At 40.6% G+C, this 24,576-nt stretch overlaps 1 protein-coding gene and 1 non-coding gene across 2 annotated transcripts in view; both read right to left on the minus strand.

Moving 5' to 3' along the window:
- Positions 1 to 4,828: 4,828 nt before the first annotated feature.
- Positions 4,829 to 24,576, minus strand: part of ANKUB1 (ankyrin repeat and ubiquitin domain containing 1) — a 32,171-nt gene continuing 12,423 nt past the window's right edge. Inside the window, exons 3-6 of the mRNA XM_050779810.1 lie at positions 23,896 to 24,112; positions 14,301 to 14,415; positions 10,900 to 11,838; positions 4,829 to 5,167 (exon numbers count right to left, since the gene is read on the minus strand). Of these exons, the coding sequence (XP_050635767.1) occupies positions 5,038 to 5,167; positions 10,900 to 11,838; positions 14,301 to 14,415; positions 23,896 to 24,112 (1,401 nt within the window). The 3' untranslated portion in view covers positions 4,829 to 5,037. The remainder of the gene's footprint in view (positions 5,168 to 10,899; positions 11,839 to 14,300; positions 14,416 to 23,895; positions 24,113 to 24,576) is intronic.
- LOC126949472 (U6 spliceosomal RNA) lies at positions 22,660 to 22,762 on the minus strand. Its single transcript, XR_007723760.1, has one exon. It is a non-coding gene; the product is annotated as a U6 spliceosomal RNA (small nuclear RNA).

Consider the following 24,576-nt stretch of genomic DNA (forward strand, 5'->3'; position numbering starts at 1 on the left):
TTTACAACTTTGATTCTGGAAGAGACAAACTTAAAAAGGAAGTTAAAGATACAGGGATTGAAATGTATGGCCTGCAGTGCAGGGGATTATTTCTTTGGCACACTTCACAGGCCCTGGTTGTCTGCTTGATAGTTTTGAAGAGGCCTGGTCCAGTAAATAATGATTTGGCCATCTGATGGGTGCTATCAATGCCTAAGGGAAAGGTTTGGTGAAGGGTTTTAAATAATTTCCATTGATTAGCTGCAGGCTAAAGTATTTTCCCTTCTTTGGTGGCTAGCCATCGTGAGGGGGAGGAAACCATGTCCTCTTGAGGTTCCCCATTCTATTTCTCCTGCTGAGTACTGGGGCTTGGTTTCCTGGAGGGGATTATCCCATACTAGGGGTCCTTCTATAAGCATTTTTAATGGAGGGTCCTGCCTTGTGGCTCTTTTGGCTTCAATATCCTCTTGGTGGTTCCCTTCTGTTTCCCTTTCCTTTTCTTTCTGATGACCCTGGCAGTGTAAGACTGCCACCTCTTTAGGTTTCCATACAGCCAATAATAATTTCCTAATGGCTTCCTGATGTTTGATAGGTGTTTCCTCGGAAGTTAGGAATTCCCTTTCTCTCCATATTGCTGCATGGGCATGGAGGACTAGGTAAGCATACTTGGAGTCTGTATATATATTTACCCTTTTTCCTTCTCCTAATTCTAGTGCCCAAGTGAGGGCTATGAGTTCTGCCAGCTGAGCACTAGTTCCTGGAGTGAGGGGATTACTTTCAAGTATTCCATAATCACTGACCACTGCATACCCTGCTTTTTGAAGTCCTTTTTCTACAAAGGAACTTCTATCAGTATATAAGTTGAGGTTGGGATCAGTCAAGGAAACCTCTAGAAGGTCCCCTCTAATGGTGTAGGTTTGAGCAATTACTTGTTGACAGTTATGTTCTATCTTTTCTTCATTGTTTGTAAGAAATGTGGCTGGGTTAAGAGTTGCACAAGTGTGCAGTTGCAGCACTGGCCCTTCAAGTAATAGAGCCTGATATTTAAGCAAACTGTTGTCTGACAGCCACAAGTCTCCTTTAGCAGTGAGTATGCCATTCACCTCATGAGATGTCCACACAGTAAGATATCTTCCCTGTATTATTTTAACTGCTTCAGATACTAAGACCGCTACTGCCGCCACTATCCGTAAACAGTGAGGCCAACTGTTTACCACTGCATCAATTTCCTTACTCAGGTATGTTAGGGTCCGCATGTTTCCTAAACAAAGGAATGAACACACAAGACAACACAGGACAAGACATACATGGCGGCCGCCCCGAACGGCACACACTGCTTTATTTTATCCAGCCGTTTGTGGACTGTTGCCAAGTCACGGGACATGTGTTGCTTCTCTGACCTTTCCTTGACTCACAAGATCAGTAAAACACTGACCAGTTCCCAGAGCCCACTGTTTACAGCTGGCTCCTTTATCCTTCTTGTTTGCAGAGAAGGAATGTCCTGCTTTGTTTGCAAGAGCAGGGCTTATCGCGAACTTCTCGTTTGCGAGCACACAGTCCTCTACACAGGTATGCCATGGGTTGCAAGCTCATCCCTTGTACCTGTGTAAGGACTCCTAGAGCTATTCCTGTTTTTTCTGTGACATATAAAGAAAAGTCTTGCCCCGTTGGCAAGCGTAACACTGGGGCTTGGGTTAGGGCCTTCTTTAGGGCCTGGAAAGCCGCTTCTGCTTCAGGTGTCCATCTTACTAGATGGATATTGGCTTTCTGAGTTTCCTTAATTAGTGTATATAATGGTCTGGCTATTTCACCGTACCTGGGAATCCGTATTTGGCAGAAACCTGTTATGCCAAGGAACCCTTTTAGTTGCTTTAGGGTTTTGGGGTGAAGATAAGCCAGTATAGGCTGGATACGTTCCTCACTGAGGGCCCTGGTGCCTTTGGGTAATTTTAGCCCTAAGTATTTAATCTGCTCTGAGCAGAGCTGAGCCTTTGGTTTGGAAACCTTGTAGCCAAAAGGTAGTGAGGAAATTTAAGAGCACTTGGGTGGCTTGATGGCACAAGGTTTCTGAACGGGCGGCTAAAAGTAAATCATCCATGTACTGAAGGACAAGAGTGTCCAGGTATGAGAATTAAGTCTTGCGCTAACTCAACAGGCTTTTAAAATAGAGAATGGCAAGTTTATTTTAAAATTTATATGGAAATGCAAAGGACTAAAAATAGCCAAAACAAACTTGAAAAACAATAACAAAGTTGGAGGATACATATTACCTGATTTCAAGACTAATTAAGATGTAGTAATTAAGACAGTGTAGTATTAGTATAACGACAAGTAAATAGATCAATGGAACAAAATAGAAAGTCTGGAAATAGATCTGTATCTGTATTGCCAATTGATTTTCAACAGAGATGCTAGGTAATTCAGTGGGGCAAAGGAAAGTCTTTTCAAAAATTAATCCTGACCCTTACCACATACCACTCACAAAAATAATTTGAGATAGATTATAAACCTAACATAAAGCCTAAAATTATTGAACTTCTAGAAGAAAATATAAGAGAAAATCTTCATTACTTTTGAGTAGGCAGAGTTCTTTTTTTTGAGATGGAGTCTCACTCTGTCGCCCATGCTGGAGTGTAGGGGCACTGTCTTGGGTCACGGCAACATCTGCCTCCCAGGTTCAAGCGGTTCTTCTGCCTCAGCCTCCTGAGAAGCTGGGATTACAGACATGCACCACCATTCCTGGCTAATTTTTGTATTTTTAGTAGAGAAAGGTTTTCATCATGTTGGCCAGGCGGTATTAAACTCCTGACCTCAAGTGATCCACTCACCTTGGCCTTCCAAATTGCTGGGATTGCAGGTGTAAGCCACCGCATCAGGCCAGGCGGAGTTCTTATAGTGGAAATAAAAGGCATGAATCATAAAAGAAAAAAATGATAATTTCTACTTCATCAAAGTTAAAACCATTTTTGTTTATCAAAAAACGTTATTAATAAAATGAAAAGGTGATCCCACAAACTGGGAAAAATATATACTATATATCTATATTTATCTATATATATATGAAGAACTTGTATCATAAATACAAAAACTCTAATAAACCAATAATTAAAAGATAACCCAATCTTTTAAATAGGCAGAAATTTGCATTGCTACTTCACAAAAAATACACAAATGGCCAATAAGCACATGAAAAGGCATCCAGCATCATAGTCATCAGGAAAATACAAATTAAACCACAATGATAGGCCATTTCAACCCCCCTAGATTGACTAAAGGTAAAAATCACTGATGACACCAAGTGTGTGAAGCCACCAGAACTCTCGTACATTGCTAGTCAAAGTGTTAAAAATCATAAAACCACTTTGGAGAACTCTTAGGTAGTTTCTCATAATGTTAAATGTACATTCACCCTGTTATCCAACAATTCTACTCCTAGGTACATACCCAAAAGAAATGAAAGCATATGTCCAGAAAAATACTTTTTACAATAATGTTCATAGTGCTTTTTTCATAATATGTCAAAACTGGAGGCAACCCAAACATCCATACAGTCCATACACCATGCATTATGGTGCATCCATATAATCAAATACTATTTAGTAATAAAAAGGAATGTATAGCTGGGCATGGTGGCTCATGCCTGTAATGCCAGCATGTTGGGAGGCAAGGGAGGTGGATCAGTTGAGGTTAGGAGTTCGAGACCAGCCTGGCCAACATGGTGAAACTCTGTCTCTACTAAAAATACGAAAATTAGCTGGGCGTGGTGACACACACTTGTAATCCCAGCTACTCAGTAGGCTGAGGCCAGAGAATTGCTTAAATCTGGGAGGCGAAGGTTGCAGTGAGCCGAGATCGTGCCACTGCATTCCAGCCTGGACGACAGAGTAAAACTCTGTCTCAAAAAAAAAGAAAAGAAAAAAAGGAATGTACTACTGATACATGCAGTAATGTAAATGAATCTTGAAACATTAAGTTGAGCAAAATAACCCAGACACAAAAGTGAACAACTGCATGATACCCATGATTTGAAAATGTCATCTATGGAGATAGAAATCAAAATAGCAGTTACCTAAAGAAGTTGGAATTGACTTAGGAGCTTGAAGGAACTTCCTGGGGTAACAAAAACGTTCTATGTTTTGACTGGGATATTTTTCAAACCCATTGAATCTTACATTTAAGATTCATGCAATTCACTACATGTAAATTTTAACTCAATTTAAAAAAATTAATTGGAAGCAGTGTTTTAGCAGAGTTAAAAAGATGTCTGAGATCAGCATTAGACCTGGATGGTATTTGTTAACTTTCTTAAGAACTTTCCTGGCCGGGCGCGGTGGCTCAAGCCTGTAATCCCAGCACTTTGGGAGGCCGAGACGGGCGGATCACGAGGTCAGGAGATCGAGACCATCCTGGCTAGCACGGTGAAACCCCGTCTCTACTAAAAAATACAAAAAACTAGCCGGGCGAGGTGGCGGGCGCCTGTAGTCCCAGCTACTCGGGGGGCTGAGGCAGGAGAATGGCATAAACCTGGGAGGCGGAGCTTGCAGTGAGCTGAGATCCGGCCACTGCGCTCCAGCCTGGGCGACAGAGCGAGACTCCGTCTCAAAAAAAAAAAAAAAAAAAAAAAAAAAAAAAAAGAACTTTCCTTATATAGAATTTAAAAATTTTATTTATTTTAAAATATATTCTACATTAATATGGCTTAAAAAACCAAAACACTTTAAAAAAAAAAAAAAAAAAAAAAACAAACAAAAAAAGAAAATGTAAAAATTCTCACTTCCTTGTTTTCCATTGTCTCAGCTTCCCTACCTTGTGGACAACTACTATTCTCAGTTTCTTCTGAATTCTTCCTTATATTCTTTATACAAAAATAGCACTAAATTTTCAGTTAGCATGATGAAGTCCAAGAAAATATGGTGTTAAATATCCTATTAAAAGTTGTGTGGCATTATAACTGTTACTAGAGATGATAACATTAGAACTGTTATTATAAATGTTAACATTAGCAATGGACATTCTGTTTGCTCAGGTCTTTGTCCAAACTGAGGTTGTCATGATTTTTCAAAGCACAATTTCTAGAGAGTTTTCACATGCTGTCAGACCTCCTCGGGTGGTGAAGTTAGAAATGCTCTTTTTGGCCAGGACTCTTGCTATTTCTAACTGCTGAAGCCATCGTTTCTCTTTAAAGGCACTGCAAGAAAACAAGATATAATTTATAAGAAGGTCTGATCTTATCTGCATACATAGCTGAAAAAGGATGGAAATCTTCAGGTTGATTTTGTAGCTAGGGCTAGTTTGTCTTGTCACATAGGTAGATGTGAAATAGAAACAGTAATCTTTCTAAAACAAGTTCCCTGTGATGCAGTGGAAATGATGTTTTCCCAAGGCAATGCTAAAAACTTAGAATCATAACTAGAAACAGAAAGCCACTCAGTATCATGTAGAATTCTCTGAGTTGAAACTTTTTCTCTCTCCTCTCTAGATATTCCTATACATCATATATTCCCTGGCCTCTTCTCCTTTCTCCACTTTCTACCCCTACAAACACACATGAGGATTTTTTAATTGAAAAGATATTAGGTATTTTGATAGTCTTTAACTAAAATGCAAAGGAACTTAATGTTTTATGATAGTTATTCTCTGGCTATATACTAATAAAGACTTGCAAATTTGAATACGATTACTCTTACTTGGTAGGATGCAAATGTGATTTAATACAGAGGTGTTTTACATCCCCTTAAACGTTGGGGTCCTCCAAGATTCTCTCCTTGGTTCTCCTCTCTTTCTACACCCTCCTCCTAGGAGTCCTCATTTACTCACTATTTCAATTCTTGTATCCATGACTCCTAAAGCTTGACCTTTCTTGAAAGTTGCATATCTCCAATTACCAAATAAAAATATTTATCCCATAGACACTTTTAATTTAACATATCTTTTATCTTCTTCCTAAACTTGTCCCACTTCTGTTTCCTTGTTCTAACACTTCAATTTTGCTATCTTCACTATCTCCAAAGCTAGAAACAAAACTAAATTCCTTCTTTCTCTATTTCCACACCCAGTCAGTGACCAAATTTTGTAGATTATTCGCCAGAAATATCTCTTGTATTTGTAGATTATTCCCCAGAAAATCTCTCTTTTCCGTAACTACTGTTTTTCTAGTCCAGGTCTTTATTTTCTCTTATTTCTCTTATTGCAGTTTCCTAACTTTACTATAGTCTTTCCACATCTTTCCGACGAGTCTTCCATACATCTCTATCAGATTTGTCTTCAAAAACAAACAAAAACTGATTATGTGACTTCACGAAAAAGAACTTCCGTGAGCTTCCCACCTACCTCCAATCCTATGGAAGGGGAAAGAAGAAGCAAACTCTTCACTTGGTCACACAGATGCTTCTTAGTGTAGAAGCAGTCTACTTTGCCAGTCTTATCTCCAGATAGTTTTTCCTTATTGCCTACAATGCCTTTTGCAAATCCATGTACTTTCCTGAAAACTAAATTTCTTGCTTGCTCTTTCACAAAACAGTGCCTTTGACCATGTTACTAGCTCTGCCTGGATCCTTTACCTCACCTCTGCCCATGTTGTCTGGCAAAGTCTGGTATTTTTAAAAGTCTTTCACTCAATCTATTAGGAGTAACCCTGTATAAAATACCATAGTGTTTCCAACATTTGAACCAGGTCCATGTCTGCCTGATTGAACTTCTTTGTTCTAGATTAACTTCTTGTTTTACCTCAATAGTTGTGTCTTTCTGTGCCCTTCTAAACTGGGTTAACCCATCTATGTTGCCCATAAAAATAGGTATTAAGTCTTAAGGAAATCACTCAGGCACTTTCAGCCTTTCCCCATATCCCACCAGAGTTAATCTGAAGTCCTCTCCTGTTCTGATGCATATCCTTGCTCTTCCTAGGCTCAGGCCTATCCTGATTCTCTCCCTGGCATTTGAAACCTGACTTTTCTGCATTGATTCAAAAACTGTTTACCTTAAGAAAAAGATGCATATTGAGCACTTACTCTATGGCAAGCACTATTCTATGTGCTAGAGATACGAAAGGTGATTAAAACATATAACACATGCCTTTTAAAATAAAGAATAAAAACAAAGAGCTGTACTTGTATCCAGAGTACAAGAGCCCATCAAAGCTCATAGCATTTGAGATTATCATCTATTCTCAGTCCACTCAAACTCTCAGCTTTCTGGACCAATCCCCTACATTTGAATCATTACTTAACTGGACTCCCAGGTCACATAAACCTCTCTGGAATTGGACAATAAGCAATAAGGAAGGCTATTTTTCTAAACACACCTTACAGGTATTCTTTGACCTGTGTAAAGCCTACACTGACTTCTAGGCTAAGGAATGAGACTCTATGTGACCTTCTGGCCTCAGTGACTGTCTACACCAGTCACATTCACTCACCAACCCAAACCCACATTAGCGCTTGATCTGTGCTAACTGCATCAATGCCATCTTGGGGTCAACCCCGAGAGGTTTAGTTTTATGAATCTAAAGGTAGGAATTCCTGAATGACATGGAGTCCAGCAAGTACTTTCACATGATGCCAGATGACTTGTCTGGTTCGGGAGACTCCCCTTTCTGTAAAACAGGAACATCTGATGGTCACTTTACCCACCTGATCCCTGGGTCAGCATCAGGAACATTAGGTTCTTCCCCATTTCTTGGCTATAACACTAGCTTGGTGATGGTGCATGTAGCCATCAGGATAGTGTCCATCCATTCCTCATGTTTGCGTCTTTGTGGTACAAGAGCTGCCCTGATCATTTAGAGGAGTGCTCAGACCACCTGACTGCCTGCCTTGACTGTCTACTTCAGGCAGATGTAAGTGCTTTTGTGACTTCTGTGAGGAACTTGAACTCGATCAAGAAGACTGCAGTGGCATGAGATTATAGATCTCTCCTTCCTTTCCACAGCCCACCAACAGAGGAAGGTGGAACAGATCCTGGGAGAGATTCAGTGGAAAGGGGGCAGAAGCAGATGGGAAGTGGAGGGTGTGAATACGGGAAAGAGAAAAATATTGGGAAAAGAGAAATGGAAAGAGGATTTGCTGGGAGTAACATTGCCAGAGTAAGTGCGCAGTCAGACTGACCACCACTCTCCCTGTGGGTCTCCCTTCTGCACTAATCCATTCCTCCTTTCCCCTCCCTCCCTCCCCTTTCCTTCCTTCTTTCCTTCCTCTTTTCTTCCTCCCTCTCTTTCCTTTCTTCCCTCCTTTCTTTCTTTCTCTCTTTCTCTCTCTCTCTTTCTTTCTTTCTCTCTTTCTCTCTCTCTCTCTCTCTTTCTTTCTTTCTTTCTTTCTTTCTTTCTTTCTTTCTTTCTTTCTTTCTTTCTTTCCTTCCTTCCTTCCTTCCTTCCTTTCCTTCCCTCCCTCCCTCCCTCCCTCCCTCCCTCCCTCCCTCCCTCCCTCCCTCCCTCCCTCCCTCCCTCCCTCCCTCCCTTTCTTTCTTTCTTTCTTTCTTTCTTTCTTTCTTTCTTTCTTTCTTTCTTTCTTTCTTTCTTTCTTTCTTTCTTTCCTTCTTTCCTTCTTTCCTTCTTTCCTTCTTTCCTCTCTCTCTTTCCTTCACAGAATAACCCTTTCTTTAACAAAATGTTTTCTCTAGCAATTTCTTTCTTGACCTTGAAATTGCCACTCCTTAATAACTCCAATCCTTATGCAGTGTAGCTACAAAAACAAAAACAAAAGGCACACTGGTAGTCTCTTTTAAAAAGTGTTTAGAAATGTTTACTAAAGCTAAACATAAATTTATCCTATGACCCAGCAATTCTATTCCTTGGTATAGAGTCAAGAGAAGTGAATGCAGATGTCCACCAAACCTCATATGCAAGAATAATTGTGCATTTTTATTCAAAGTAGCCCCTAAATTAGAAATGATTTAAATGCCTATAATAGGAAAATAGATAAATAAATTAGGATATGGAATACTGCATACAAATGGAATACTACATAGAAATAAGAACAATCAATACATGCAAAAATATTGATGAATCTTGCAGGCAATGTGTTGAACAAAAAAAGCAAAATATAAAAGGTATATGCCATATGTGCCCCTTATATGAAATTCGAGAACAGGCTAAAGTAATATTTGGTGATAGAGATGAGAATAATAGTTACATCTGGGAAGGATCATGACTGGCAAGGGGCATGAAGGAAATTTTTAGGGGCACTGGAAGTAGTTTGCATCTGATCTGAGTAGTGCTTAAATGGATATATGAAAACATAAAAATTCAACAAACCATATATGTGATATTAGTGGTCCTTATGGATTTTACTATATATTTCATAACTCAATTCCTCGCCAAGAAAGCACTCTACACAACAGACACTGTCAGCTTTTCTCGTAGAAACGGCACCCCCTCCACACACAAAGCTTAAAAACACATGCTTTTTCATGCACATTTCCATTCTGCTGGGCACAGCACTGGGCTAGTAAACACTTATTGATAAACTCATTTTTAGCATGTATCTGTTGATAAAACAAATCAATATTTCCTTTCTTGTTTATAGCCTTATTTTAAGATGGACTATGCAGTTTTTTCAATTAATAACTTTTCTAGTATATTTCTAGAATTTTTGGTGATACATTCTAGTCATTCTAGTCAGAGATATCTCATAAATTACAAAGATTGAGGCTACTAAGCTATTAAGTGTCTTCTTCTATTGTCAACCTCACTCTGTTGGATATTGAATTTTGTGTTTTACAGCCCAAATTACTCTCACCACAAGGTGGCAACAACTTAACTGAAATAAAGTTGAGCTGAGTTAAAGACCAGTACAGAAAAGCAAGTAAAACAATCTAGCCTTCTAGCCTTGTTTTTTCTTGCCTTCTCATTATGTTGAGTAAGGGGAAAAGTCACTCATAAATCTATATTTCTAACTGTAATATTTGCATCAAATAATACCTCATAAGTAATGGATGGGATCTAAACTCTAATCAGAGAGTTGTGTACCTGAAACATCTAATTCTGATACACTTTCTTATCTCTTTAGATGTGCTACGGATTACCTTTTAACTCACTGTAAATATTAATGTCAATTCTAGCACCCTGTCCAATACAGATCTCACCCCACCTGTGCATCTTGCCTAGTAAGTCAATTCAAGTCTTTAATCATTCAATTTGTCATTAATGTATTCCTTTCTTTCCTCGCATTTTTGTTATCATCTAGTTTTCTATGACACTTTTGATGTCTCCCTCCCATATTTCAGTTTTCTCTCGTTCCCCTCTAATTACAATTAATTTTTTATTAGCTTTAGAAGAAGAGGAAGAGAGAGAAGTTGAAGAGGAGGAAAAAGAAGAAACATTAGCAGGCTAGGCACAATGGTTCATGCCTGTAATCCCAGTGCTTTGGGAGGCCAAGGTGGGAGGATCGCTTGAGCCCAGGAGTTTGAGACCAACCTGGGCAACATGGTGAGTCCCCGTCTCCACAGGAAAAAAAATATCAACCAGATATAGTGGCATGTGCCTATAGTCCCAGCTAATTGGAAGGCTGAGGTGGGAGAATTGCTTGAGCCTAGGAATTCAAGCATGCAGTGAGCTGTGATAGCACCACTGCACTCCAGCCTGGGCAACAGAGCGAGACCTTGTCTCAAACAAAAAGGAAAAATAAAAGCAGCAGCAGCAGCAGCAGCAGTAAGGGACCTTGAGAATTGATACAACACTTTCTACTGTGTTTCTTTCCCTCCTGAAAGTTTGAGGAGTAAAGTACTGCACAGATTGGATTGGCCAATAATATTAGTTCATTTTGTCCCAGTCATGAGGCTAAGATGAGGTCCTTGAAACTGGGTATTGATGCATTAGAACAACTTGTATTACTTTCAGTGGCATAGTAGGGCATTATGGACCATTCCTTATCCTGGACCTGCCTTATAAAAGGTTTGCCCTTTGTATGTTTAAGGGGAGAACGTTACCTTGCCACAGCTAAGCAGTAGATTGCGTTCTCCCTTGGAGTCTTCCCACTGTGCTCTGAGAAAGATGAGAAGGAGGACTTCAGTGAAAAGTCAGCACTGGGTGTTGCATAGAAAAACGATGGATGTGAATATCCCACTCTTGAAACTGGAGGGAGGGGGACTTGGGGAAGATATGTGTTTTTTATGAGCTTTTCTTTTTTCCTTGCTGTGGCAGTAATTTTTTTCTGATCTTGTTGTTGATGTTTTTGTAATTCAGAGAATGTACTTGCATTCACCAGTGGATGAAATTTGAGGGCTTGTTCTCTTGTGTCCGGCTGTGAAATTGCCAAAGGACTCACAGGTTTGCTGCTTGCAGTTTGTTTGCTGAGAGATGGTAGCTTGAGCAAGATGCTTTGTGAGTCACTGTTCCCAGCCTTATGCCAGCTCTTGGAGGTCATTTTTGGTTTGGTGAAACCATCCACCATCACAGTGTCTCCAACTTTTGCCCCAAAGACCCTTGCTCCACAAAACTGGCTTTTATGAAGACTGTGACTCTGAGCTCTGAGGATCCATTGTTTTATTTTAATATAAATCCTCATTGGGACTGAAATTTTCGGAAAAGAAACTGTGGACCACATTTTACTGAGCAAATATAATACACAGTCTTTATGCTTGTGTTTGAACACAATGGTCAGGGGAGTTTGTCCTGCTGCATTTTTGCATTCCAGGCACAGCACGCTGCAGTTGACAAAGGCCTTCAGAATCAACAGTTGGCCTGCTTCTGCGGCTGCATGAATGGGGCATTTAGAGACATCTGCATGAACGGCTTCATGGCACCATGCTCGATAGGGGTGAACACCGACTGCCTCGTGGGGCCGCGCACCCTGCTTCAGGGCCCATTCAGTGAGTTCAATGTACCCACAAAAAGCAGCAATGTACAGGGCTACCCTTTTCTGATACCTAAATGAGTGAAACAAGTGGGGAGGGGTGTTTAGAAAATCAGCAAACAAACAAGCGTAGTTACACTAAATGCTCATGAAATATTCTAGCTGAATGTTTATTTCTTCTTAACTTTTACCTTAAAATGTTTTTGGAAAAGGCATATGGTGATATACAGGTTAAACTGCACAGATCCTGCTTATACACATTATCCTACTATGCACATGTAAATAGTTTCCCTGAAGTGGTCGTCTTTTTTATAAAAATTAAATCCTCAGGAAAAATATCAAGCATGGGGAAATACAAGGAGCTTTTAAGTCTGACCACTTACATTCTCTGAGCTCTTAGATTTTATTTAAAGATGAAGTCAAGTGTAGATGGTCAAGCACATGAACACTAGAGTTAAATTGTTAACGATTCAATACCCAGTTCTTCCCTTGCTATTGGTATGACATGGGGCAAGTTTTCTTCCTCCATTCCCTGCCAGACAGAGTCTTACTCTGTTGTTCAAGCTAGAGTGCAGTGGTGCAATCTTGGCTCACTGCAACCTCCACCTCCCAAGTTGAAGCGATTCTTCTGCCTCAGCCTCCTCAGTAGTCAGAATTACAGGTGCGAGCCACCACGCCTGGCTAATTTTTGTATTTTTAGTAGAAACAGGGGTTTCGCTATGTTGGCCAGGCTGGTGTCGAACTCCTGACCTCAAGTGATCTGCCCACCTTGGCCTCCCAAAGTAATGGGATTACAGGTGTGAGCCACTGTGCCCAGCCAACATGGGGCAGGTTTTCTGATCTTAGTTTCCTCATCTGTAAAATAAGATTAAAAATTGTCCACCTCATCAAAGTGTTATAAACATAGAATGAGGTAGTAAATATAACACAGTGTCTACTATAAAGTATTAAATAAATATACACTATTAAAAGTAACAAAGCAACACAGCTATTTCTTTGGATGCAGAACATGGAAAAAATATCACTATCCCATAATAGAAATCAGTGTAAAATATTAGAATATTTTATAACATTGTAAAAGCTGCTCTTCTAATCCATCACTTCACAGAGCCCTTAGATCTCCTGATATGTTGGCTTCTACAAAACATGATTAAATCACCCACGAGGGGACACTATTCTAAAATACTATTAAATTAAACCTACAGATTAGTGCAATTGTGTATTTGAGAATCTGACGGCTGTATTAACACATTAAAATGACCACCTGCCTCTCTGAACCAACCCTCCTCCTGCCCCAGCTATACCCGTTACACTTTATGTATGGCAAAAGTGCGAATGCTGGTAATAAATGCAGTTTGAAAAATTACATGTGAGCTTAGGAAGATGTGGTCAATGTTTTCAGTCAATTAACAAGTGTTTTCTTAAAGAATAACTGAATGTGAAAGTGGCAAGATATAGATGCCCTTTGACTTATGATAGGGTTATGTCCTGATAAAAACCATCATATGTTGAAAGTATCATAAGTCTAAAATGCATTTAATACACCTAATCTACTGAACATCAAATCTTAGTCTAGCCCGCCTTAATTAGCATACCGTTGGGCAAAATCATCTAACACAAAGCCTATTTTATAATAAACTGTTGAATATTTCCTGTAATTTATTTAATGCTGTACTGAAAATGAAAAAGAATGGTTGTATGGGCACTGGCAGTTTAGTTTCTACTGAATTAATACCACTTTCACACCATTGTAAGTTGAACAATCTAAGTTGAACCATCGTAAGTTGTGGACTGTCTGTATGTGTTCTGATAGCCTTGAAAAATGTTGCTGAAAGTCTCATATCTAAACCAAATCGAAGTCACCCATTTAATCACAGTTGACCTTTGAACAACATGAGTTTGAACTGTGGAGGTTCAGTTTGGCGATTTTCTTCCACCTCTGCCACACCTGAGACAGCAAGACAAACCCTTCTCCTCTTTCTCCCCCTCAGCCTTATTCAACCTGAAGATTGAAGACCTTCATAATGATCCACATCCACTTAATGACTAGGAAATATATTTTCTTTTCCTTATGATTTTCTTAATATTTTCTTTTCTGTAGCTTACTTTATTGTAAGAATATGGTATATAATACATATACACAACATGTGTTAATTGACTATGTTATCAGTAAGGCTTCTGGTCAATGGTAGGCTATTAGTAGTGCAGTTTTGGGGAAGTCGAAAGTTATATGGGAATTTTCAACTGTGTGGGGAGTTGGCATCCCTAACCCCTGCATCGTTCAAAAGTTAACTGTAGTTAGTATTTCCTGAGGAAAGTCTATCTGAATCGCAAGACTGTCAGTCCTGATGGCATCCCTGCTGTTTTGTTCCAGCAAATATGTAATAATAATATTTGGTTGAAACATGCTAAGTGGAACTGGCATAGAGCAGCACCCCAGCTGTAGAGTGAGTGAACTGCAGGCTTAAGGTCTGATGGAAGTTTAGTAAAAAATTACAGCACTTGCTAAGTTAATTTAACATTAATTTCTCATACTTGAGTACTGGTCCTTCTTTTGATAAGTAACGTTGGACTTTAAGTTTTTGTCCGAGGAGACAACCCATCAGAAATTCCTTCCATCCATCCCAGACGTCCAAGCGAAGTGTTGTGCCTGTGGATCAAGAGAGGTGGTTTATGGTTCCAGTCCAGCAGTGTGGTTTGAGAATCCATAAAACTTCTAATGATAGCTTTCCCCAAACAGAGGCATAAGCTAGATGCAAAATGAAAAATAACCTTGAAACAAGGAGACAGGGATGCTATTTTTAGCATAGGCCATTATTGGGGCTTGGAAAAGCTGTTTAGTATCTGTGCATTACCATTTTCTCATCTGCTCAATGATTGCATATAGCACTGAAATATTTTTTTGCAGCTATCTTAAAACAGCCTTGTGGAGATTGATTCAATGCTGCTGTATATATTACCAAGTAAGCTAAAGTTGTTATATTGGAAGAGGAAACTAAGGACCTGTGGCAAGACAAATGGCCTTCTGGAGCCTTTAGCTTATGAGTGGGCTGTGAGGGAGTTGAATGATGCTCACCAGCTAATTTGCTTGTTCTATCCTTTATGAAACATGAGCTGTTCTCTGTTACAAACATAAAAGTAATTCACTGCTGCTGGAGAGCTTATCACTGGCTCCTCCGAAGTCTACCCTTTCTGTGATACCACATTCCCTTTATCCTTCAGGCTGTTTTCCAGGGATCTTTCCTCAGCCTTCTGCTCTTCTCAATTTACACACGTTTCCCTGGGGATTAAACCCAGCCTTCTCCCTATGTGGTCCAGCCTAGTTCTCTCTGCCTCATTCATTTATTATGGCCACCTTGACCTTTCACCTGTCCTCACACCAAGTCTACTCCCATCTCAGGACCTAATGACTTACAATTTTTTGCTTGAAACGATCTTCATCTAGATTTTCACAGGACTGTGTCCTTTTTATTCATCTTTCACTTCAACCATAGCTAAAGCAATATCTGCCATTACTACCTCCTCACCTTCATTACTTTGTATCTCATGATGTTAACTTCTTTATTGCCTCTGTCATCAGTACTTGGAATCATTTTACTTGCTTGGAGATTTTTTTTTTCATGCTCCCATTAAGAAGAAAATTCCTTCAGGACTTGCCATGTAGCCTGGCACTTGGTAGGTGCTCCCTAAATACTTGATGTCTGATTAATTGTCAATCTTAGTGGCGATGATGACTTCATTGACCACCCAGGTGTCACTCATTCCCAAGTCCCAATCTCCAGCCCAGCCTCTGCTCCAGCTCCACACTCCCCCTGCTGGCGATATTACCAATGGTGGGATTGCACTACAACCCTATCATTCCAGAAGACCACTCATTATCTTTCACCCAACCTGCTTTTTCTCCTACTTTTTTTTTTTTTTTTTTTTCTCAGTGAGTGGTACATCTATTTTGCTACCTAAGCCATATATTAGAGACTTTTTCTTCATCCTTCCCTTTTTTTTTTTTTTTTGAGACGGAGTCTTGCTTTGTCGCCCAAGTGATTCTCCTGCCTCAGCCTCTCAAGTAGCTAGGATTACAGGCCACCACGCCCAGCTAATTTTTTTGTATGTTTAGTAGACAAGGAGTTTCACCATGTTGGTCAGGCTTGTCTCGAACTCTTAACCTCAAATGATCCATCTGCCTTGGCCTCCCACAGTGCTGAGATTACAGGTGTGAGCCACCGCACCCAACATCCTTCCCATTTTTTTTCATGTCCTACATCTGAACGGTTGCTTAGGCCTGACAAGTTTACCTGATCAATATTGAAGAACATCTCAACTCCTTGCCTCCATCTCAACCAGCGCTGCCCTATTTCAGACCTAGATAATCTTTCACCTAAATCTACTTTGAGATGCTCCCAGCAGCCTCCGCTTCTTTATTCAGGCCTCTGCTCAATGTTGTCTTCTTTCCTGACCAGCTATCTAAATAGCCTCCCATCAGTTTACTGCATCATTTATTCCATTTTCCTGCCTTCTTTTACTTCGTAGCTCTTAATCTCTGCTTAAAATGAGAAATTTTTCTGTTTGCTTGATGGTGTTTGCCTCCTCCACTGAGATCCAAGCTTCAGGAGGGTAGGGACACTGCCACTGTGCCTGCTTTCCACAGTGGTGCCTGGCTTATGGTGGACACTCAGTAAGTATTTGTTGAATAAAGTTCTGCTGGACTCCCAAACTTCTTCTGGCCATGCTCTGCCCTCCTAACCAGGCAGGCTGGCCTGCACTTCCCTGTGCACACCAGGCTGTTTCTGGCCTTGATGGTTTCTGAACTGTGCTTATCTTTGTTGGCTGAGATTTCAGAACACCAGTAATCTTAGAATCACAGAGTGGTGAAGATAGATCTTAAAAGACCAGCCCACTCAGCAGCCCCCTTTTATAGACTTGGAAGCTGAGGTTCAGAGATAGGTGACTTGCCTGAGGCTTCTCAGCCAGCAGGGAATTTCCAGAATTCCCTGGAATTTGTCTTTAGGATTCTTTCTAATGCCTAGAGAGTTTCCTCTTTTCAGTTGCCTTTCTGATTATTTCCTTTCTGCTTCTCCTCTCTTTTCCTTCTTGCTTCCTCTCTGCACACACACAACAAAGGATATCTCCCTGCCAGTCCCTCCCTTACTGGACATTCTATGTTATAACCTGCAATCTTGAAATGGGGCTCTTCCTCTGTTACTCCTTACTCTGGTTTGGATTTCTTGACCTTGGACTTGCTATTCTTTGTGAATTGATTCCTATTTACGTACTTGTTTACTTATAGGCCTGACCTGCGTTACTACCCTTATCCCCCTCACCTGCCTCGATCCTCATCACTTGGGCCTCAGCTAGGAGAGTTTACTCTCCTTGCTGGAGAATTCTGGAATTATTCTGTAGACATAAAGTAGTGGTCCTGCAGCTATTCTGTAGGAATACCTTGATAAACATTTTCCAAAATATGCACCATACTTCCTACAATAGATTAATTTTCTCTAAAGCTTCTTGCTGTACTTAAACCTTCTCACTAAATGTTTAATTCTCATGGACTGGAAACAAAGGACTTTAAACACCACTCCAAGTGCATTTATTTTATCTCCTGCTGAAATGATCTACGTTTTTAGTTTATTGTGAAAATCACTCCCAAATGAGCAGTAGAAAGCTTTAGCCTGGCCCTGTACCCCAGCCTCCTTAGTCGTCCACAGCTGAGGCTACAGGGTCTCCATTTAAAGGACCAGCCAGCCCCAGGTCCACAGAACAATTCCTGTAGGAGGGAATTTATTAAGATTTTGACCAGGGGCCCAGTGCAGTGGCTCACACCTGTATTCCCAGCACTTTGGGTGGGAGGATTGCTTGAGGCCAGGAATTTACCAGCCTGAGCAACACAGCGCGACCCCATCTCTACAAAAACTAAAATAAAAAGATGTAGGCCAGTAACTCAGAGGGTTGGTAGGAAGTCAGTGTTCCTGTTCATCCTGGTCAGATATTCTTGTCACTTCTGTTCCTCCTGAGCAAGTCCCCACTTTGTGCCCTATGTTGTAAATCCCAATATTCTACCCTACCTTTTGGGTTTTAAGACTAAGGTTCCATTTCTGAATTTCTTACTGTAAACCCTAATCTCTGGGGTTAGATTTCTATCACATGTTATCAGAGCCTCTGATGTCAACATCACCTTATCTAGTTTCCTGCCTCTTGTGTCATTCATTCATTCACTACCTTGGTGCTATGGTTCACTCACCAGGTCCCTGCTGGATCTCCCTGAGGGTCACTCTCTGCCTTCCTTGGCCTTACCAACTGACAGCTGCAGACTGACTTGCCTTTTCCAGGACTTCCACCAGAAGGACTTATTTAAGGCTAACCTTCCACTGCTAGATGTCTATAGATGGGATTTTCCTGGCTTACCTGTTCTCTGGATGGTTGCCTACCCTCAGAGTCTCAGCTCTCTCTAGCCCTCTTGCCTACTGCTAAATGAGACCTGATTCTGAAAACTACAGAGGAGACTGTACGATTTAAATCTCCTTAACATTGATGGGGCACCTCCATCAGGCCGTGCATTTTGTTTCATTTTAATTCCCTGTCTAGTAGCAAATATTACAGGTGTTATAACCATCAATTCAGTTCCTTGCAATGAAACAGTCCTGATAATGCTCAACTTTTGAATATCCAGAGAATTTCTAAACAAGTCAGCCAGCACTGTTTATTAGATTATCCTTTCACCCCTGTTGTTTTGTAATGCCCTCTTTGTCAGATATTAAATTCCTTCATAAGCTTAGGAATTCTGTTGGGAAATAGAAATTTACTTGAAAAATGCTATATTGCTCCAGAAAATACAACTAGAACCTATTACTGAAGAGAGAGGAAAACTAATAAGCTTTAGGGCCCCTTGCTGTCTTCTATAGAGCCTTCTAATGTTCTTGTCTTAGTTTTGGATTTTTTAAAAGAGGACCCACAAAACTGTGTTAACTTGACAAAACCTGAATCTGTCCATTCTGTGCTTGCAAACTTATCTACTATGCCCAGGTCACACAGGACAGCAGATGGCAGCAACAGTGCCTATTTAGGCAATCATCCTCAACCTCTCCACATGTGGCCCCTGACTCCCAAGTTTCTGGATTCTTCATTCATACCCCAGGAGTCAATCTATGCCTATCTGATTTGGACTTTTTCTTCCTGAATTTGGAAATTGTTTCTCTGGTTTGAGCTTCCTCTGATGGAAGAAATAAAATAAAACATTGATTAGAACTTAAAGGTCATCAATAAAGGCATACTGGTTTGGCAATATAAATTGTTAGAAAAAACCCGATCCTGGGTGTATGATTATCATTTGGTAGCAGTGTGACCTTGATCAGATCACTTAACTTCTCTGAACTTCAGTTTTCTCATCAATAAAAGGAATTAAAATGGCACCATAGGTCTCCATGAGCCTAAAGGTTGGTAAAAAGACCCTGGAGCCAGCTCAGATTTCAGGATCTGAGCTCACACAACCCTGCTCCTGGAATGGTTTCTCAGGCGCCATGTGCACAGGCAGCCACGAATACATTCTACGAGGTGTTTATACCAATTGGTATCATCTGTAAAGAAAAGGCATTAATTCATTCACTCATTTGTTTAGGTACTCCTTGTTTCAGAAAGGATGAATGACAGTTTATGAATATATGTGAAGTAAAAACAGAATAACAAGCACATAAGCATGTAGATCAGCAAGGGGAAAGCAAAAGCCAGGGCAGAGATTTCAGAGCTAGAAGCCAGGCTAAAATGAACACCTGGTACCATATAGGTTGATGTAAGACTAGGGGTATGTGTGCGTGTGTGTATGTCTGCATGTATATGTATGTGTTGGACCTATGTGATGTGCCACTAAGCCTCAAGTCACAAAATCACACATATTAGGATATATTTATCATGATAGATTTATGATAAGTTAGTCATTAGATGTTCTACCACCAGAATTCCCTTATCCCATCGTTACTTATCTTCTTCTTAATCCCTGAAATCTTTCTTTCTCTATCTCCTTTATTAAAGCTGCTCTCTCTGAGCCCACCAAAGATCTTTAAAGCAAATCCAAAGCTTTTTTTTTTTTTTTTTTTTTTTTTTAATCTCAGAATCATCTTTGGACTTTTACCAGCATCTTGAAAACAGTCTCGTCATCTGTTGCATACAAAGTTCCAGTTCTCCTGACTCTGACAGCTTTCCGTGTCTCGTTTTCTGACTCTTCTGTATGCTTGCCCTGACCTCAGCATGTCCTGAGTGCCAGCCATTGGCCCTTACGACATTCCCCTCTATATTTACTCTCTGAGGAATGCACCCCTCACAGGGCTCAGCCTCCACCTACGTGGGCAGGATCAGTATCTGCTAACCCAAACCATCAGTCAAGCACTAACTCCATGTTTGCAGTGAAGGGAAATTAGAAGACTTCAGTTGTACTTACAGCTTTGCCACTAACTGGCCAGCTGAGTAACATTTTTTTAAAAAGTACTCTCTGAGTTTCCTCATATCTAAAGCTTAAAACCCAGAACGTAGCTCCTTTCCTCAATTTCCCCACCACTGTCCTAGTGTGAGAACTTTGATTCTTTCCTCTACTTAAATGTGATCTAGGTCCAGGCGTGTTAGCTCACTCCTGTAATCCTAGCACTTTGGGAGGCCAAGGTGGGTGGATCACTTGAGGTCAGGAGTTTGAGACCAGCCTGGCCAACATGGTGAAACCCTGTCTGTATTAAAAATACACACACACACACACAAATTAGCCAGGCATGGTGGGATGCGCCTGTAGTCCCAGCTACTCGGGAGGCTGAGGTGAGAGAATCACTGAAATCCAGGAGGCAGCGGTTGCAGTTAGCTGAGGTTGTGCCACTGCACTCCAGCCTGGGTGATGGAGTGAGACCCTGTCTCAAAAAAAAAGTGATCTAGCGTGATGTTCTGTCCTGTTCTGCCTTCTGTGTTTCTCGGATTTGTCTCTTCCACTGCTAAAGAAATTAATACTGGGATTATCGAACATGCCAGTAATTGTATCACCCTGCCTGCAGGCTTTCCTCACTCCTTTCTATATTTCATATTGCTTGCTACCAGATCAAACCTCTCCTAGAACACTCCTGTTCTAGGCTGGGTGCAATGGCTTATGCCTGTAATCCCAGCACTTTGGGAGTCCAAGGCAGATGGATCACAAGTCCACGGGATGGAGACCATCCCGGCCAACATGGTGAAACCTCGTCTCTACTACAATACAAAAAAATTAGCTGGGAGTGGTGGTACATGCCTGTAGTCCCAGCTACTCAGGAGGCTGAAGCAGGGGAATCGCTTGAACCCGGGAGGTGGAGGTTGCAGTGAGCTGAGATCATACCATTGCACTTCAGCCTGGCAACAAGAGCATGACTGCGAGTCAAAAACAAACAACAACAACAACAAAACAAAAAACACTCCTGTTCCAGAAGGTGGAGGGCTCTGGCTGCAGCCACAGCAAGTGTGAGCTGTGTTCCCTCACCTTAAGATCCTCCTCTTTCTGCCCTCAGCTGTGTTTGCTAGTGCTCTCTGGAAGCCTCCTCCACTCTCCAGAACAGTCTCCTGCTTTCTGTCCGTCCCTGGAATGTCTTTCCTTCCTCCTCTCAGATGATCCATAGTTCCCGCATCTTTGTGTGTTCCAGCCCCACTTTCTCCAGAATGCCTTTCCTACATGCCTTCAGCCACATTGAGCTGACTTATTGGATTTTAACTGAGTGTGTATACATGTCTCATTTCTATCACTTTACTATAAAAACACCCAGAGTGCAGAGGCAGCTTTGTAAATGTTTGTATGAGCTAGTATGTGCAGTGATTAATTGAGCTACTTAAATCTTCGATTTTCAACCTGGGCATGACTGCTTCTCCAAACCCTTCTGATTTTCCACTGCCTCTGGAAAAGGGGCCAAGGTTCAACTCCTGATAGCAGCAGAGATGATTCATTGACTAGAAAGAGAGATCCTGTACAAGAAGCTGACCAAGGACTCTCTTTACCTTCTAGTTTTAAAAAAGGTGAGCTGGCTACTTAAGGAATACTAGTTATGGTTTAGGTAAAGGTATGAAGCATATGAAACAGGCCAAAGAGCCCTTTCTCCCTTCCCTTTGAGGTCCTCTGATGCCGTGTGTTCTCATGGTGGCCAAAGCAGCCTACTCAGGTCATGCTTAGACCCTTAACCTTATATCTGAACACCATCATTTCCTAAAGTTCCTACTCCCAAAGGGTCATTTTAAGGAGTAGGTATGTTGTCCTTGACACACACTGAGCAAGTAATTTAATCATTCAGATGATTTACTTTTTTTCAAGTCTATAAAAGTTGGGGTTGGGTCAATTCAAATTATCTTCCAGCTTAAAACATCACATTATAATCTGAGCAGTATAGGCCTGAAGAATAGTCATCCAGAGTTTATTCTAGTTTTGTTTCATCCTTTGGTACTTCATTAAATAACTAGATTATCAGTTGCTTGGGGACAAATGCCACTGTGTGCCCTTCCTTATGCAAGCCCCCATCATGTTGTAGGCAGGGTTCAGCTTCCAGCAAGCATGCAGAGCAGGTATGTGCATTATAGCAAAGTACTCTGAGGAGAAATTGTAGAACTTCACTTCCCTGATCAAAAACAAGGAAAAAAATTATGTTAAAGTTTTGAGAGCCTTAATTTAAAATAACAGGAAAGAATAATGCTAAGCAAATATAACAGTCAGGAGAAGTATCAATAAATGCAAATTTAGCAGTTATATAAAGCAAAACTGCTTAACTAAGGATACCTACAAAGCCCTATGTATATGTTGGGAGAACTCAAATTTCACTGCAGTGTTATAATACAATGTCAACTAAGGATGTGCTAATTGTCAGCAAGGATTCATTTACTTCAAGTAATAATTTCTATAAGGTTCCAACCATTTTTTTAAAATGTGAAATGCTTCGTGAACTTGTGTGTCATCATCAGGTAGGGGCCATGTTAATCATCTCTATACTGTCCTATCATTTTTTAGTATTCTTAAAACAAATCTGACAGCTTTTTTCTTTGTCTTATTGATGTTTGGCTATAGTAGACATGACCTGGAAGTACAGATTTTTTTTTTTTTCCTGAGACAGGGCCTCGCTATCACCCAGGCTGGAGTGCAATGGTGTGATCACAGCCCACTGCAGCCTTAACCTCCTGGTCCAAGTGATCCTCCTACCTCAGCCTCCCAAGCAGCTGGGACTACAGGTGTGCACCAACACATCGGCTATTTTTTTTTTTTTTTCGTACAGATGAGCATCTCACTATGTTGCCTAGGCTGGTCTTGAGGTACTGAGCTCAAGTGATTCCCCCCTCCCTTGGCCTCCAAAAGTGCTAGCATTACAGGTATGAATCACTAGTTACTACGCCTAGCCAAGGTATAGTATTTAGAGAGAGGTTGTAATTTGTATCAGGGATAAATGCTATTCCACTAAGGCATACTTTCAGCCAGTATAGCATTGGTGTCACATTGTTAAAAAGATTATTTTAATATAACCAGTGACATTTTAAGATGAAGTTGCCCAAAGCAGGGTTCAGAATAGCATGTATCATATGCAGCCTTGCATTAAAAAAGGGAAAAAGAATATGTACTTGAACTTGCATTTATACATGCCCGAAGTGTATTTTGAAAGAGAAAAAGATGAAGTGGTCTGAGTTTTGCTCTTCCACGTTGAGGATATTAATGAATCTGCTTTGAGAACAAGACGTGACAGGGCTATGAGACCCTCCTTATTTCTTAGTCTGTAGACCCAGACCCAAGAATGAAATGTTGATAATTCATATCCACACTGAACTTACAGAGGTTTCCATTTAGAAATAATGCCTCCATTTGTTCAGATTTAATTTGGAAATGGTTTTGATTGTAAATCTTCAAAACAATAATGGTTGCCCATGAGGAGGGAACTAAGTGCTTGTAGGGCCAGGAGAGGGAGGGAGACTTACCACTACACATCCTTTTTCACTTCTGATATTTAAACCATGTAAATGTATTAACTGCTTTAAAGTGAATATGTAAATAAAGTTAACAGATTGTATATAAAAATCCTAGATTTCCATTTTCTCTTGAAAAGCTGCAAAATCTGGTATCAAAGGACCCTAGTGCCAAATGGTAGCTGATATCAAATATACTGGGCAGTACCAATATCAGTCTGGTAGTCCTTGAGGGTGTTGCAATCATACATCTCCAGGCCCCTTGGGGTTCGGAGACAGTAGACACTCACAGGAAGGCCACATCTCAGAGTTACCAGTGTTCTCAGATCAGACACTGTTTTATCAAGAAGGGAGATGCTCTCCATTATTGGCATTGTGTCTTGAGTTACAGCATTGAACACGTATAGAGTAGGCTTGTCTTCTTCCTGAAGGGAGAGAAAAAGAGGGAACTTATTGTCTGGAGGTTGGGATGAGGGCCAAGCATTTCAGGGGGTAGCTTTGAGCACCTCTAGCTCCATGACATGGGTGTTAATGTGAAAGCAATAGTCAGTTAAGTTCTCTGCCTTCTGGTCTGAGTCTAGCTCTTATGTCCTGAGATATTAACAGGTCCCCCTGTTTGAGTGAAGTGAAGAAGACTTGGAAAGGCTTTGAGATCCTTTGACTTCTTAGTCTACAGACCCAGATACATAAGAGTGTTGATAATTTATATCCATCCTGTGCTTATGGAGGTGTTAGTTTAGAAAACATTCCTCTGTTATGCCGCACTTTAATTTGGAATACTGTGGATTTGAAATCTTCAGTCAATTATTACTATTATTATTTTCCTGAGAGGTTATTCCTGGCAAGTGGAACTGAGTTGAGAGTGGGAGGGGAGTGTTTGCTTATCATT

The sequence above is a fragment of the Macaca thibetana genome, chromosome 2, assembly GCF_024542745.1.
Source record: "Macaca thibetana thibetana isolate TM-01 chromosome 2, ASM2454274v1, whole genome shotgun sequence".
Classification (NCBI taxonomy): Eukaryota; Metazoa; Chordata; class Mammalia; order Primates; family Cercopithecidae; genus Macaca; species Macaca thibetana.